The sequence below is a fragment of the Ambystoma mexicanum genome, chromosome 2q, assembly GCF_040938575.1.
Source record: "Ambystoma mexicanum isolate Mex_15411 chromosome 2q, UKY_AmexF1_1, whole genome shotgun sequence".
In the NCBI taxonomy this organism is placed as follows: domain Eukaryota; kingdom Metazoa; phylum Chordata; class Amphibia; order Caudata; family Ambystomatidae; genus Ambystoma; species Ambystoma mexicanum.
This window is the reverse complement of record NC_090924.1, coordinates 238,847,449-238,864,027: the sequence shown is the minus strand read 5'-3', so window position 1 is coordinate 238,864,027 and position 16,579 is coordinate 238,847,449. Positions and strand designations below refer to the sequence as shown.

At 41.6% G+C, this 16,579-nt stretch overlaps 1 protein-coding gene across 1 annotated transcript in view; it reads right to left on the bottom strand.

Annotated features, from left to right (window-relative positions):
* The window catches only part of BAIAP3 (BAI1 associated protein 3), a 2,154,334-nt gene that overhangs the window by 776,627 nt on the left and 1,361,128 nt on the right, over nt 1-16,579 (bottom strand). Inside the window, exon 12 of the mRNA XM_069647200.1 lies at nt 9,825-9,932. Within this exon, the coding sequence (XP_069503301.1) occupies nt 9,825-9,932 (108 nt within the window). The remainder of the gene's footprint in view (nt 1-9,824; nt 9,933-16,579) is intronic.

Sequence of the window (16,579 nt, the reverse complement as noted above, 5' to 3'; positions counted from 1 at the left end):
AACTGGAAGAACATGACGTGGCTAAGATATGTAAACAACTCAAGTCAAAGCCAGACGAGATTGAATATGTGCCAATTTTATCTCAATTTAAAATCAAAAATATTGGTCTGAAAAACTGGTCTTTCGTGAACAAACATAGTTTTGATCTTATGGTAAAACAACGAAAAAGAACAATGCGAGCTGAAATTCGAAAAAATAATAAAGGCCCAAAGAGTGAAATAGCAGTAAAAAACAAAATAGTCAAACAAGCCTATAAAAATTGGATCAAAAGCCATCGATTTATATTACATCAAAACGATGCTGAAGCAATGATAAAGATCCTTACGAATAAAAATAGTGGCGAGGTTTGGCGAACTATCAACTGCATGGAAACCTTGCAAGTGGCCCTGCAAGCTTGCCCTATTCCTAAAATAGAGTGGGTAAACCACTTCACAGCCCTATACTTTAAAGATCTTGCTCCAAATATGTCAACTACCAATCTAACATCATGGAATTTACATTTCACAAAGGACGATATCCGAGATATAATCATGAGAGCAAAAAACTCGCGGGCCCCCGGCCCCGATGGGCTGTCTAACTATATGATCAAACAGTTTCCTGATCTGTGGACAGACTTGTGTTTTGATCTATTTACGAAAATCAACTTGCAAAAGCAAGTGCCAGCCTCATGGAAGACTGGGATAATCGTGCCAATATTTAAGAAAGGAAACAGAGCATCACCGGAAAATTATCGTCCAGTGGCCCTGCTCGACGTTCTGGGCAAGATTTTCTCATCCCTCTTGCAAGTAAAACTGATCACTTGGGCTAAATCAGCGAAAAGAGTAGATGAAAGACAGGCGGGTTTTGTGAAATTTGTGGGGTGTTCACTAAACCTGCTGGTTCTAAATCTGCTGAAAATGGAAGCTTTGAGAACTAACACGAGAGTGTATCTTGCTTTCGTTGACTTCTCCATGGCCTTTGACATGATTGATCGTGAACTATTGTAGCAAAAGTTGGAACTGTGGGGCTGTCCGGTTGGCTTACTTGCAGCAATTCAAGAGCTTCACTCTAATACCTCAATTGCCGTTCGGCTGGACACATTGGGGAGGTTGTCAGCTCAAATCAAGACATGTAAAGGAGTCAAGCAAGGTTGCCCGTTAGCAGCTGCAATCTTCGGCCTGTTTATCTCTGATATTTGGGACGCAATTCAATTGGTGCGATCTTTTCCACCAAAACTCAATTCATCGAAGGTAAGCTGGCTGTTGTATGCTGACGACTTGGTAATTCTAGATTTAACACCGATTGGTCTTCAACGCAAACTCAAAGCTGTTCAAAAATATGTTTGCCAGAATAACTTGAAGATCAATATAACCAAGACAGAAATACTGGTGTTCGAAAATTTAAAAACAAGTCGTTACTCAAGACACTTAAAATATGTATGGTCTCTAAATCAAATGAAACTGCAGCTTTCAAAAAGCGTAAAATACCTCGGCATGAATCTAAATTCCAGCATTTGTGACGACCCTTGGGTGGTCGATTCAAAGCGAAAATGTGGTCAGCTGGCCTGCCAGGGCTCGGTGATGCATAGAAAATATTGGCGATTTTCATTGCAACCGCTGTGTAATTTCTATGAACAAAAAGTTGTGCCGATTCTGGCTTACGGCGTGGAAAATGCCTTTGGTTGCCCGGCGACACACTGGAACTCATTAGAACATATGTTCTGGACCAAAACCTTAAACTTACCACCTGGAATTGCATCAGCCTGCATACGATACAAATTAGCTTTAATTTCACTGCACGCTAGGATATGCTGGAACCAACTAGCACTGTTGCGAAAAACTAGAGCAGAGGAAGGTATATTCCAATTCCAGATATTCCACAATGCTCCATCGGGAGGCTCAGATATTCTCTCTCAATGGATAAAAAGATGTGAAGATCTTTTAGCATTTAACAACATTAGCTTGAAAACTCTTCACACAAATCCTGCGGCTGCTAAAGTGACCCTATGGCGCGCTGACTGGATAAATACTTGTAACGAGCGTTTAGCCGCCAATGCGATGAAAAATTCTCCTACTGAATCAAGGGGTTACAACATCCTTCAAAAATATCTGACTCGATTCCCGAATTTCGAAAGCCAGAAGACTATACATGCTATTTCGGCTGAATGCAATGAAAACGAAAGAGCGAACTGGCCACTGAGCGTGTAATGTGGGACTAAATTCTATCTGTCGCTTTTGTAATAAGGAGTTGGAGTCCCTTAAACACTTAGTCCTCTTTTACTCAGCGTTGAAAGATGCAAGATCAATTCATCTGGGCCGGTGGTATCACGAAAATCAGTCTGCATGTGCAGACGAGTGGTGGAGGAGAATGTGGAATGGATTGGATATGAAATTAATCTTGCCCCTGACCTCCTTCCTGGCCGTCATTGATGACAAACTAAAAGATCAAACCGGACAATTGTGAGAATGCCTGAATGAGTTTAAGTGCTTTCAAGGTTGATCATGGAAAATAAGATCTGGCAATGTGACTTTTCTGTTTGGGCAGCGAGAAGGGAGGAGGTCTAATTGGGGGGGGAAAGATAAAGGTCACTGGACTTTGTGGTTTTTGCTTCTGTTGATTTTGTTTGTTTAACATTTTAAAGGTTTGATTTTAAACCAATAAAATTTTAAAAAATAAATAAAAAAAAATGGTAACAAAACAATTGACATGTGAACTAGTCGAGCAGGTTCTTGACTTTTTATCATATTATAGACCAAGGGAGATGACATCACCACAGAATACACTTGCTTCTGGCATATGTTAGGGACAGCTCATTATCCCAAGCGATAATGGCCCCTCCAGAGGCCTTCAAGCCTCTTAGCACCTAATGGTGGTAGCAATACATGTTTTGGCATTTTGGTGGTAAATTAAAAATGGTTAAATTTGTAAGTAACGTGAATAGCAAACTGTGTTAGTAAATTAAATGTGGTTTCATTATGTCATATTTAAATAACAAGGATGTCTCCATAAGTTAAGCATTTTAATTGCAAACTGGAATAGGGTTATCATCAGCATGCATTAGGTATAATGTAAATGTAAAGGGTTTCTCTGAGACAACATGAAAGCATTTCACCGCGTTTTAGCTTTCTCTTTGGTAGTTAAATTGTCTGACTGTTGCAGTGAAATAAAGATCCTCCAAGAGAGGGAGTGTCTTCTTGATAGAAATCCTGCATGGAAAATGCATTGCTGTTTCCATGTCTTCTTTTGAAGTGAGGATTTTCATAATGAAGTCAATACCAGCAGATATTGACTGCAGTCAGGACAGACTGATTGGCTGAGAGGAGTTCATTATTGATCTCCATGTGCTGATATCGGGCCTCATTACGAGTAGAGCGGTAAGCGGTAAAATTGGCAGTAACATAGTCATCACCTCCAGCCATAACTTGCTGGCGTATCATTTTCACGTGATAATGAACCCTCTCGAGGTCTATAAGGCTATTAGCACATAGTGACAGTAGCAATATGTGTTTGGAAGTTTTAGTTGCTAACTAAAAAGAAACATTACTTTAATTGTGAGTAAATCGGCAAAATGATTTAGCAAATTAAATGTGGTTTTATTTTGTAGTATTTATCTTCATAAATTTTGCATTTTAATTACACATTTGGTTAAACTGGAGGGGTTTTAACATGAACATGCATTAGGTGTCATGTAAAAGTAGATGATATCTCTATAAGAAAGTGAAAGTATTTCCCCATGTTTTAGGTTTCTCTTTGGTGTGTTGAATAGAATGTTGTAGCGAAAAAAGGTCATCCCAAAAAGGAAGTGTCTTGTTAAAGGAAATCCTGCCCGGAAATTGCATTGCTGTTTCTCTGTCTGCTTACGGAGACGGAATGTTCAGAATGCAGTCAATACCAGTAGTTGATGACTGCTGTCTGAACGCCCTGATTGGATGAAGGAGTTGAATAATGATCTCTGTGTGCTAATAACATATATGGCTCTAGAAATGCATATGAGGTTGAAGAAGGAAGATGTATATAACAAAAGCATGCCCCCCTGGTATGCCAAAAAACCTTTATTTGAAGAGACATTTCTCTACTCTGTACGGATCAGGTTATTTCAGCAGAGGCCCTGATTTGAAAAGAAAAGGGAGATTATGATTGTCCGAAGTGCAGGACGTCATGAGGTGTTGAAGGTTGTATCTTTCATTAACTCGGAAAAGGTGTAAAGTGGAAAATATAAGGGCATTTCTTTCAAGAGGCGTTAATGAATACAATATCTAAAATGTTGCCTTTCCCCATTCTTTAACTAGTTCCTGGCAGGCTTGTCTAGTAATATACTCCATCAAGCATTGCATACAGTACTACTTCACAAACAAGACTTAAAGACATCTGTATTATCCTCTGCAATAGCCCTTTCATTGCACAAAGTCCTGCTTAACCAAGTACACGAAATCAATTAGAAAATAAAACCCATACAATTTAGAAAACCTCGACAATGCATGGCATGGAAAGCATAACTTAAATATGTGCATATCTAATTAATATTAAATAATGAATTCATTCTCAAAGAATGAAATGTTAATTATCAAAAAGAAAATACATTTGAAATCTAAAAATATATTGTAAAAATAAAAACACTGCATCTTTTTTTTAGCAGGCAGATCTTGAAACTTATTATAGTATGTTTGCGTTATTTCTTTTTATGAACTGTATCCCCCTTTTTTTAACACCCGCTCGCTGCTTCTTTTTCGTGCCAAACAAGCCTCCAGCACTAGGTTTTTACATTTGAGTGTAATATGACTTCTGGCATTTTGGCAGCCTCACATCTGAAAGGGAAGTGTGACTTCTGTCCCTAAATAAAACCAGTCACAGTGGCAGCATTTCTCAATGATTCAAAAAGTGATGCCCACCATCTCCCGAATCCCCTAAAAATTTGAGAATTAAATCCAGGTAAAACCATATTCTAGCATTTGGAGATATTAAAACCACAGGGAAAGTTTTAGGAATCCTAGTATAAACCGGGTGTCATTCTAAACATTTTTGGAAGTTTCTCTTCCAACATATTTTTCATTCCATGTTTTAGATTTTAAAATCTTGACTGATACACGTTTTACACACAGGGATTAACTGTCCCTTGGCGCTCCTCCTATCCCCACCTGTAAGGCCAAGAACCTTGGTGTCACCTTTGATGCCACACTATCTTTTTCCGCCCACATCGCTGATGTATCAAAAAAGTCAAACTTCCTATTGCACCTCCTCAGAGGTACTCTCCCTTTCCTCTCATTCCCCCAGAAGCTCACTGTCTCCCAAGCTCTGGTTCTCTCTAAATTGGGCTATTGTAACAGCCTCTTTCTCAATCTACCTGCTTCTACTCTCCGCCCTTTGCAACTTATACAGAACAGGACTGCAAGACGTGTCCTATGCCTCAAGTCCTGGGATCGTATCTCTCCAGCTCTGAAATCTCTGCATTGGCTCCCAGTGGATGCAAGGATTATATTCAAAACCCTCTGCATTGTCCACAAGGCTTTCTGGGGCATGGGTCCAACATACCTTCAGCTATCCCTCGGCAAATACCTCCCATCTCGAGCACTCCGCTCCTCTACCTCTAACTCCCTCAGGGTCAGTCATTTCTCAAAGAAACGAGTGGGGGTAGATCTCTGTCTTCGGCTGGGGCCTCCCTCTGGAACAGCCTCCCTGCCACTCTAAAACTTGAGGAGAACCATTTCCGGTTCCGGAAGCACCTCAAGACCTTCCTCTTTGCTTCTGCCTTTGCCCCCCCTCTCCCCTGCTTATTCTACTCTCCCTCTTCACCATGCACCTGGCCACCCTCTTTCCTCCGGGCCCAGGTACCTGCTCCTCTTGCCACCCGCACGCACTGCCTCCGGCCACCCCTTGCACTGGGGTCTGTATCTGTACCCATACAGCCCCCACCCCCTTTGTTTCGTTCTTCCTGCACTTACCAGACCTACGCAGCCTGCTGCCTTAAACCCAGTACTGCCACTTGCTGGCTGCACTCCCTCTGTTTGTTGCCTTTGTATTAAGTTATTTATTATTATGTATGTTTTTTTTTCCTCCTTGCTCCGCACTCTCCTTTTGTTCCCCCTTCCATGCACTTCTCCCTCTCCCCCTCTACCTTGCACTTGCACCTTCTCAATGTCACTCGGCCTAGTAAGATTGTTGTTTTTGTTTCTCCTCTGTTCCCCTTCCCTTGCCTTGTTACGCTCTGAAACACTTGTGTATGAGAGCAATAGAAATAAAATATCAATTTCAATTTCAACTCTGTGATTCATAAAAGTTGAGCAAAATTGACCTGATAAAGCACAAACAACTAATTGGTACTGTTTACCAGTCAAAGTAAAGTTAAGGAGTGATTCAAGCTGGAGCTGCAGTAGGGAAATGGAATCACAAAACCACTACAATGAATTAATTAACTAATTTATTTGTCAATAATTTAAGATAATGTGATACAGTTTTATAAATAAGTAAAACACTTTACACATATCAAAAATAAAAGAGAACATCAAACGAATCAATATAAAAATATTCTAAATAATAAACTAAACTCAACATTTCCTAATACATATGCATACATTTTTTATACAAAAGTCTAAAACTCCTTTTCAACTCTAATTTTTATAGAACAATTTCCTTGAGGAGATGAGAAAGAAAGAGGAAAAAATAAATTAAATAAATAAAAATAAAATAAATAAGATGGAGTTCATATCCCCAAATACATATAAGGTGGAAATAAAATGGAGTAGGAATAGGTGCAGCAAATAACAAGTGATATCGGAAGAGAAAATCAAACAGGCATCTTGCTTGATAAATGTATGTACAGATTAGTACCTATTTTGGTTTGGTTTAAGCATTCATATCTGGCTTTCTCTTGACCTCCTAGTGGAGTTACCTGGTTACAGGGCCCGTCCTGGTGCAACGATTCAAACCGATTAAGGCTTCACGCCATACCTGAAAAGGGGCTAAATCTAATTTAGGATTCAATGAATTAATACACTGATACCAAAATTCTACCTGCCCTAGATATTCAAGATTGTTAAAAAACTTCCCAGGATTTTTAACACGATTTCTACTCATCGCTCGGCATTGGGTAAGAACATGTAGGCGGTTTCAGACTCGGTGCGTAATGCACATATTCTGCAATACCTTTCTGTTTCCAATAGGCCCATTTCAGGGTCTCTGGAATCCAGAGTTGGCAAATGGTTGATACGTAAAAGCAGAACAAAACACCTTAAAGATTCAGAAGGGCAGAGATTTAGATAGGGCTGAGCCTTTTTAAAGGTAAACAACACATGTGAGATGAATTTATAGCTTTTCAGGTTTTCTAGACGTGCAAAATTGCTCTGCCAGTCCCAGAGATTTAGACGTTTGTGCATACAGTGAAACAGGTATTCATTCTCCTGTCTCCACTCTGGAGACCAGCTTATTTCCTCGAAAAGGGTATTCATGTGCATTTCTAGATCGTGTTGTCTACCAGCCCGTACATCTTCCTCAATCGCCATAAGGAGCAAATTGGTAGGCTTGTTTTTAATTCTAATATAGAATTCAGCTCTCTTTCGTAAAACTGTAGCTTTGAGGGAGATAATTCCAAATTCAAGCCTAATCACAGCCATTGGGATGCACGGAGGAAGGCCAAGAATTTTCCTCCAGAACTTGCCTTCGACTAACTGCAACCACTTCAGATTCATATTAATCAAAGGGTCAAGGCCATACGTTACCATAGGAACCAAACATTGTACATACAATTGGCGTGCAGCCCAGATAGAAAAGCCACTCTGATCCTGTGTGAATGTGTGAATTAGCGCTGTGAGTTGTGCAGCTTTAGTTTTACGGGCCTGGATGCAGGTGATGTAGTTTCCCCTGCTATCAAAATCAACGCCTAGGTATTTATACGAGTGCGTATAGTTAATTTCAATAATTCCCACAAGCATCCGGGGCCTAGCCACCCTGCCCGCTGTATATAATAGCAGATTCATTTTACAATGGTTGATGACTAATTCATTGGCCTCAGTGTAGCGCCAGAGTTGTTCCGCTGATCTTAGAATCCTACTAAATGTGTGATCTAGGATCACAAGATCGTCTGCATATGCCAATATCGTGCAGTGGCTGGAACCAATTTTTGGCGGGCAGTTGTTAATCCCCCGGAGATACTCAGGGGCGTCAGAGACAAATAGGTTGTATAGTGTGGGGGCTGTTACGCAACCCCGCTTTACACCTTTTAGCTGTGGGATAGAGTTGGTAATGGACCCACGATTATCCAGTCTGAGTTGTACCGATGTATTAGTATGTAAAAGCTCTAGATAACATAAGAGTCAGGGCAGGCCAGACTTCTCAATTTTCTCCACAGTAAGGTTCTATTAACCAAGTCAAAAGCCGCCCTGAAATCAACATACAAGGCGTACAACGAAGGGCTAGAGTGTAAGAGAGCCTTACTCCTAAGAGAATCCATAATAAACAGATTATGGGATGTGGAGTAGCCAACTCTAAAACCGTTTTGAAAGCGGTCTAGGATTCCCGCTCCATCAGCCCACTTCTGTAATTCCTTCAGGAGGAGTGAAGCAAACATTTTACCAGTACAGTACAGCATGGCCAGTAACCGATAATTCCCAGGCTCGGTTCTGTTCCCTTTTTTAAACACTGGAATGAGAATGGCAGCCTGCCAAACGCTGGGATACGCCCGCCTGCCAAAATGTTCTCAAATAGGATTTTCAGCAAGCCAGCCCAAAATTGGTGGTTATTCCTCATAACAGCATTGGATAAGCCATTAGGACCCGGAGCCCGGGAATAATTCAACTCTCCAATTCTGTGTTGGAGCTCCTCAGTAGAAGCCACAAAGGGGGGGTTAGTAGGTTTAATGTTATTGGGCATGATAACCTTATTGCATTCTATACATTACGATTTTCCAAAAAAGTAGACCATTCCTCTGCCATCTTTCCAGTTTCCTGTGCTTATTATGTATTTTTAACCAGGTACGGTATCCATTTTTTAGTTTCCTGATGCTATTGGAGATTACCACATAGGAGAAAACCCCAGATTTAATCTTATGAATATCTTTTCCGAACCTCCATTTTCTATCTCTGATGGCACTGTCAAAGGAAGAATCTTTCGGGGGTTTCCCCACCATCATCTGCGATCTACAGGAAGCATGTGTCCCAGAGAATATACATATCCATCTCTCAATTTGCTCAAAAGACATATGATTGAATCTGTGCACATGTTTCAAGTCCCAATCACCGGCAGCCTTGGTTGCTTTCAGAATATTAATTAATTAATGTATTTATTTTATTTCGTGTATGGCGCCACATGCCCATGGGCCTCAGGGCGCACAGAAAGACAATTAAAAGCAATTGCTCACAGATTTCGAGCACATGTACAGTGTAATTCCTGAACATCTACAATGGTTAAAAAGACACTGTAACAGACAGTGAGCCTCCTTGCAAGTTTGGCAGTGCAGTAAAAAAGTCGTGGTAGTTCTGTGTCTCGCACTGTTTTGAGCAGTAACAGAATTACTGCCATCTTTAATGCACGCCAAATTCTGAGTTTGAAGTTGAAATGGAGGATTTATCTCCAGTATCTCGATGGAAGGAAATCCTCCACTTCACCACCAAAAACCGGTGGAATTACCAGAGCGGGATTACTGGTCACTGTAATACAGCTAAAATCACCATGGAGTCCTATGGACTCCAAAGAAGGGGATTAACACTGCTATTTCACCACATGCAAGCATGTGATAAACCCACTGGACTGAAATACCAGCAACCTCAGAATGAGGCCCACTGTTTTTAGATAGGGTCATGCTTGACAAAAACATCGGGCGCTGCCACTTGCCGCGGTTCCTGAATGTATTTTACCTGTGATGTAATTAGCTTGATGATGAGATGACAGTCTCCTTGCACTCGAGAAGAACTTGACCGAGGCTCCAGCTTGAACCATTTATCCAAGCCACCAACAGGAATTTCCTAGGAACAAAAAGAGTTGACAGCTTTAACACAGATCCGGCCATGGTGTTATACATTGCAGTGCCACGCTATGTTGGACATCTCCAGTATGATGCAAACACAAATCATGCTTTCAGGATTACCCATGATATGCGATATGCAGACAGTTGCCACAATAAAAAAAAGGATCCACAGGTGAGTGCATTTTAAAAATGTTCAGGAAGAGAAAAAGTGGCCAATCATTATTAGATTGCAAAAGAAAGTAGAAAATGTGATGACACACATTATAAATATCTGAGTGCAACTGAACAAGGATACAGGTTCACTTGTAGAGTCATCTGGATTCACACAAGCAGTATTTAGTTGGTACTTGTACCTTTGCTTTAATGCAATGTGAGTAGGGAAAACACATATCCTCTGCAGGATTATTAAGGTCTACTTTAATATGTGTATGCACTAAGAACTGGGAAATGGTGATCCACAAACCATTGCTGCTTGAATGCATGCCATTTAACTGAACATAAGCTTCTTAATTTCAACCTGCAAAGAAACAGGTGGGGCCATCAGCACAGCCACAGAGGCTTGAAAGGTTAATTTTGTTTTCCTTCTAACAGAGGACCGAAATAAATAGGAGACTGCTTGTCATCTCACCGAATACGGTTTCATGGTCTTGATTGATTTGGTTTGAGCATTTGTATGGCGGATACCCCGACGGGACAACGCATTGACTGCATTTAGGCGCCAATTTAAATAACTGGTTCAGTGGATAGTGCAACGCACTCCCTCGTAGGTCTGTCAGGTTATTTAAGACAATTTATAGGAAGAGATGTGTTTTTAACTGTTTCCTGATAATGGTCAGTGAGTTGATCTTCTGGAGTTCCAATGGGAGAGAATTCCAGGACCGGGGACCAAATGAGGAAAACCGTCTGCCACCCCAAGTGGTTGTTCTTGTCAATGGGGCTTGCAGAAGGTATTGATCCTTAGAGCGAAGGTGGCGTTGAGGACAGTATACCTGGATATTTGCAGTCTGGTAGGCTGGTGCCAGCATATGGATGCATTTGAAGACTAAACAAAGTACTTTAAACGGAATTCTCTCCTGAACTGGAAGCCAATGGAGATTCTTTTTGGGTAATGAAAAAATCAACCTGATAGCAGAGTTTTGGGCAACTTATAGTCTTTTAATTAGACATTTTTGAGCCCCGATAAGAAGAGTGTTACAATAATCTAACCTGGCATTGGCGAGTACGCCTCTTACCATTGGACGGTGCTTCTGGTATTATGGAGACAAAACATATATCAGCATACCCGAATCTTGAAACATGTTTCTCAAGAGAGTGAATCTCTACTATGATTGAAGGAGTACAATTCCGAGCTACTAAAGTGAGTCATGAACTTAAAACTAAAATGATCCCAAAAGAAATCCTCTCCTCTAACGTTTATACCTAACCCACTAGGCTCATCTTTCCCGAGATGTGCACATCTCAACTAAGTATCCCTAACATTCTCTCCTTCTCAATCCTCCTGACTTTTTATACATTTTATTCAATGACATTGTTACTATATGCATATTTGTTACTCTAGCACCTTTTTATATTTTAAGTGGCATGAAGGTAGATATTGACCCTGACATTTTTCTGTCCCCTCTTTCCTTCATCTTCGGTGTTTTGAGAGAGCCTGAGTGCCATTAAAGGTGCAACACAAGCAAACAGCATAACATTATGTCCCTCCTTCCTCCGTTTTTCAGTATGCTTTTCTAGACACTTCTTACTTCATTCTATCTCCCCTCAGCATGTGTAACTGACCAACTCTGGGTACGTCAACAGTAAGGCGTCTTCCCTTTAAGTATGTGCATTAAGTTGCTCTGGTTCTACTTAAAGACGACACAAACAGCTTCGAAATAAAATGCAGGTTGGCTTCTGCTGGTTGGTTGGAGGCAACTGTTGCAGTGTGTGTGTGGGGGGGGCGTGAGATGTGTGTGTGTGTATGTAAGAAGAGTGTGTGGGGGCCTGGATTCTCCCTCCATCAGATAGACTGAAGGTTGTATTCTCCTAGCTCTTGTCAGAAATCCCTCAAAGGGAAATAAAATATTTTGATTTCGCTAACCCCACTGAGGGTGAAAGCCATATGTGGTTGTCTGCATTCTTCAGAGCTGTCTGTCTTGTGTATATATAACCCTGTATGACGTAGTAATGCCCTACAAAGACAATGACACTGTTCTCACATGAAGCAAGTATATATTCTATTTGGCTAATTTGAATACCCACAATGCAATTCTTAGTGGTTCAGCAGTAGTGTTGAATCTCAAGGGATGGCTATTTGGAGGAGGTGCAATGTGTTGCTTCTTAGATTAAATGGTTTATTTTACTCTCGTTGTTTAGGTAGAAGGATTTTAAATGCCTTTTCTAAACCCACTATAACGTTTGTGGATTTAACTAAAATACATATCATAGTTTTCAGAGCCCATAGATGCAGTCAGCTGCACTGTGATAGCAATAGCAGATATGAACTGACCATGCAGACATCATTCTTATGCAGAGTGTCATTTTATTGACTGAATGTGTTATGCTCATATGTGAGCCTCACTCATTCAAACACGAACATAAACTGAGAACAGGCAAGGCCAATCCCAACCAGGCAGATAATACATTAATCTTAATACCACCTTTAAATCTGCATGGGATTCCGTACGGCACTCCACAGGAATTGGGACACAGAAGCATTGGTACTATTGCTGATGGTGCCAGTGCTTCTCTGAAAACCATGCCTGCAGGGGCTGGTACTGCCAGCAGGTCAGACCTGCCGGATTATACGGACCTTGCAGGCAATCTCAGGTACGTTTCTACCGGCACCCTTATATCCGGACTGCCAGACTTGGAAGGAGGCCCACTGCCTCCTTGAACTGGTTACTTGGCCATTGTTTATTCTGAGAAAAAGGGCCCTCACATGTTTGCCAAGTTATGTGACAGCAATGGTTTAGGTGTCGAGATTAGGCTTGCATAACTTGAATAGTGAAACCTCAGCAGATTTCCGAAATATCCCAGTGAATGTGCAAGATGCAAATGTATATGGAATGAATTTCTGTGCATAAAGTTTGCATGTTTCTGCTCAGTCTAAAAACGTGGATGTTACTGTTTGGTGGATTGAGGACTCCACTCCCTGAAAAAACACAGTGTGGTGTTGGTGGAGTCTGATCACAGGTATGCTATGTACAATTTTAATTTTCAGATGAGAAGGCTGCTGTGGAGAGTTGCCCTGTTCAGAGCCCAGTAGTGTGTCAATGTGCCTTGGACGTTCCCACATTGCATGCATAGCTCAAGCATAACTTCTCTGGAAGGTTTGAAGTGCATTTGCACAATGGAAGACATCCAGTGTGTTGAACTGGCTTATGAAGACGATAACTGTATAATTAGCCGAGACTAAACAGCGGCCATTAGCTTTATTTATCACGCATGCATAACATGTTGCAGTATAATATCGTTAGTTCTGTTGCCAAGCATGTAACACCTTTAATTATTTTGCTCAGGGTGATCACAGTTGCTAATGGAATTTTGGAGCTGTATAAAAATCTTAACACCTTCGGGATTAGTGATATACTTTGCACAACGCTTTGATTAATGCTGGATTCACACAATGCAGAAGCAGTGAGATATTCTGTACATTTACAAATTGCTATTCTGTTGCTTGGACTTAAGTCCACAGCTGAGTAAATTGTGCTTCATTTTATGTCATTGTGGTTTGAATTTTTTTAACTTCTTGTGTTTTTGATTTAAGGACGTACAGTTGGGATTATGAATATTGATGGCCTGTCTTCAGTATTTTGATTATTCATTCCCTAAATGTGCGCTCATGATTACATGTTAACTATGATAATGAAACTCTTGGAGCAATTATTTAATTGACCTAACCTTCAAGCAACGTTGAAAAGGTCAATCTAGTTATCTCACTGTTGATGTGACATGGACCACTTAGATTGTCATTTTGTGGTGGCGGGTAGGCTTTTGATTGTTAAAATTATTTCCATGTCTCTGACACATTATGCATAATCACCCCTTCTTTTTTTAAAGTGGGAGAAATGCCACTGAGAGAAATCCAATGATTGAGAGGTTTTCTGTTTCTATTAAGACTTTCTTCTGCAAGCGATTTATATCATCTTTTACAAAGGATCTGATGTCATATGTCCCTTAGCCTTTGAACCTGTTTTGAGCTTTCTGTTATCAAGCTCACAGCTCCTCTGGTGATTGTTTTCACTGTGAAGCATTGCCATCTGGCTAGTGTGTGGAAGCCTGATCTGTTCTGATTTTTATTTAAAATAAAATGAGTAATTCTCTCCCAGAGAGAGTGGTTTACTGACCACACCCCCCTCTCCACAAACTCCACACCAAAAGCATAGGTCCCACCTCTGTACAGATGAATCAGTATCCTGATCTGCAGGACCTGCTCCCCAGTAGAACAGAACAGGCTCAGTGGGCATAGGTACCCTCTGACAGCTGCAGTGACAGCCAAGCCATTGCAGTGCAGGGGCTGCCTTTAACACATGCACCCCTTTCCTCAAAACCACATAACTATGAGATTAACTAGCATGGTGGCAGTTGTAAGCTTTAAATATATACCTGAGTTTAAGGTATGGTGGCAAGTATCTCCCATACATTAGAAAGTCACATCAACTTGATATCATTCATGTGTCAGCTCTGTGAGCTCAGCTCAGCTGTGGAAGAGGTATGTGTACTCTTGTAAGACAGCCAGGCCCTATCAGCTTGCAGGGCAGGAGACTGAATGGCTGGGCCTCTCCTTTGATCCTTTGTGAGGTCTGGTAAAACCTCTCACCAGCAGGACAGCTTCCCAGCAGGTGTTGTCCTGGGAAACAGGCATCAACGTACATACCTAACCAAAAAGGGCTAGCCTCACACCAGGGAACAGCATACCAAAAGGGCCTGTGATGCTATTGACAAAGGAAGGGGGCACAGTTAGGGTAGACAGAGGGTGATCAGCAGAGTGGGAGAAACATTCCACCATCTAGTTTTGCTCTATCTCAATCTTTCCTTCCTGTCCCCTCAACTTCTTTTAGCACAAAGCACTTTGGGTGTATGGTCAGAAGGCAAAGTCCACTTGTCTCAAGCACACAGAATGGATCCCTTAAAGCAGGCTTCCTTTAGTCCAATCACCCGTGGACATTTGCTTTTAAAAGAAGGAGTTTCCACTCCTTCTTTGATTCAGTCTCAAACAAATACCTGAGGAGGAATTCTTGGACCTCGGTTGGGAGAGTTGACTTTCTAAAGCCTCTGCCAGTGAGGTGAAGACTGAGGGTACAAAGCAGAGGTGAGCTCTGTTCCCCGCCCATCTTCAGAGCACATTTGGGGTGACCTGCTGCTGGAAAAAGACCTGCATCTCTGCCAGTCATACTGCTGCCCAGGACCTCATGGTGAAGTTCTCCTGAGAAAAGTGTGCACCAGGCTTCCTTGCATTAGGAGCCAGAGAACAAGGAGCACACTTGTCCCTGAGACCCCAGAGTGGGGCTCACTGCACTTGAGTGCAAAGAGATTCAAGAATCCAGTGCTTCATCCTGCTGAACTGACCCAATTCGAACCAGTAAACCCTCCAGAGCTGCCTTCTCACTTGACTGATCTTCAAGCTGTGACTCCACCTTGGCTTGAACTTGAAGTGCACTCCTGCATCCATCACATTCAAACCACCTTTTGAACCATCAGCATCTTCGCTGCCGATCTACATCACCAGTTGGACCGACCCTGGCGGGCTCAATGAACAGTAACCATTGAAAACTGCATCGAAACACCCGACTTGAACTGCGCATCCAGTGTTCCCTGTTGAACCAACTGTCGAACCGACCCTGGTGGTCCTCACAAGCCACCCTTGCATGAGATCTTCATTGAACTGACCGCATAGAACAGCACATCTAGTCACCAGCATCTTCGCAGTCGAAGCGATTCCCGAATGGACCTTGGTGGCCCTCACAATCCACCCTTCTTCAAGGGCAACGCATTTCAGCTCATCCCCTGCTCGACATTACTCCCCATCTGGATCAAGTGACTGCTGCATTCAAGCCTCTTCTGACCACACGAATAGCAACTTGGAGCCTGATTCACCGTTGTCGAACTGCTCAAACCAGCAAAATGTACTACCTCCTTGATCCATCATTGGGGCCTAGAGACTGGGTAGGTTACCATTCATCCATTTTCACACCAGAATATATCCTTTTAAAATCATTGTGATTATTGCATTTCTCCCCCTGTTTCACTATCCACAGTGCGGCGTCTTTCTACCTTTACATTTTCTCTGTTCTTTGTACATGGGTTTTGTATACTGTTTTTCTATTTAGTTATTTTGCAGATGGTGTGTTTTATTATAATGCATATACTTTATAAAACCTTAATTAGACATTCCCTTTAGCTTGTACTGTTATGCTTTGCTGTTTGGGTTGATACTGCATCACATTCAACCTTTTTGAGAGTATAGCCTTCCCTTGGCCCACGTTCCAACAAAAGGTGAAGGCGATATATCTCTTAACTGTGCCTGTTTTACCTTCATGATTGGGTTTGCTCTTGTTTTGTAGAAGTGTGAGGGCTGAGTAGACGATTTAGTCTCTCCTCATTCTTGTACTTCTGCCGGGCAGAAGTCAATTCTTCACAATCACGTATCTCATGCAAGAAAAA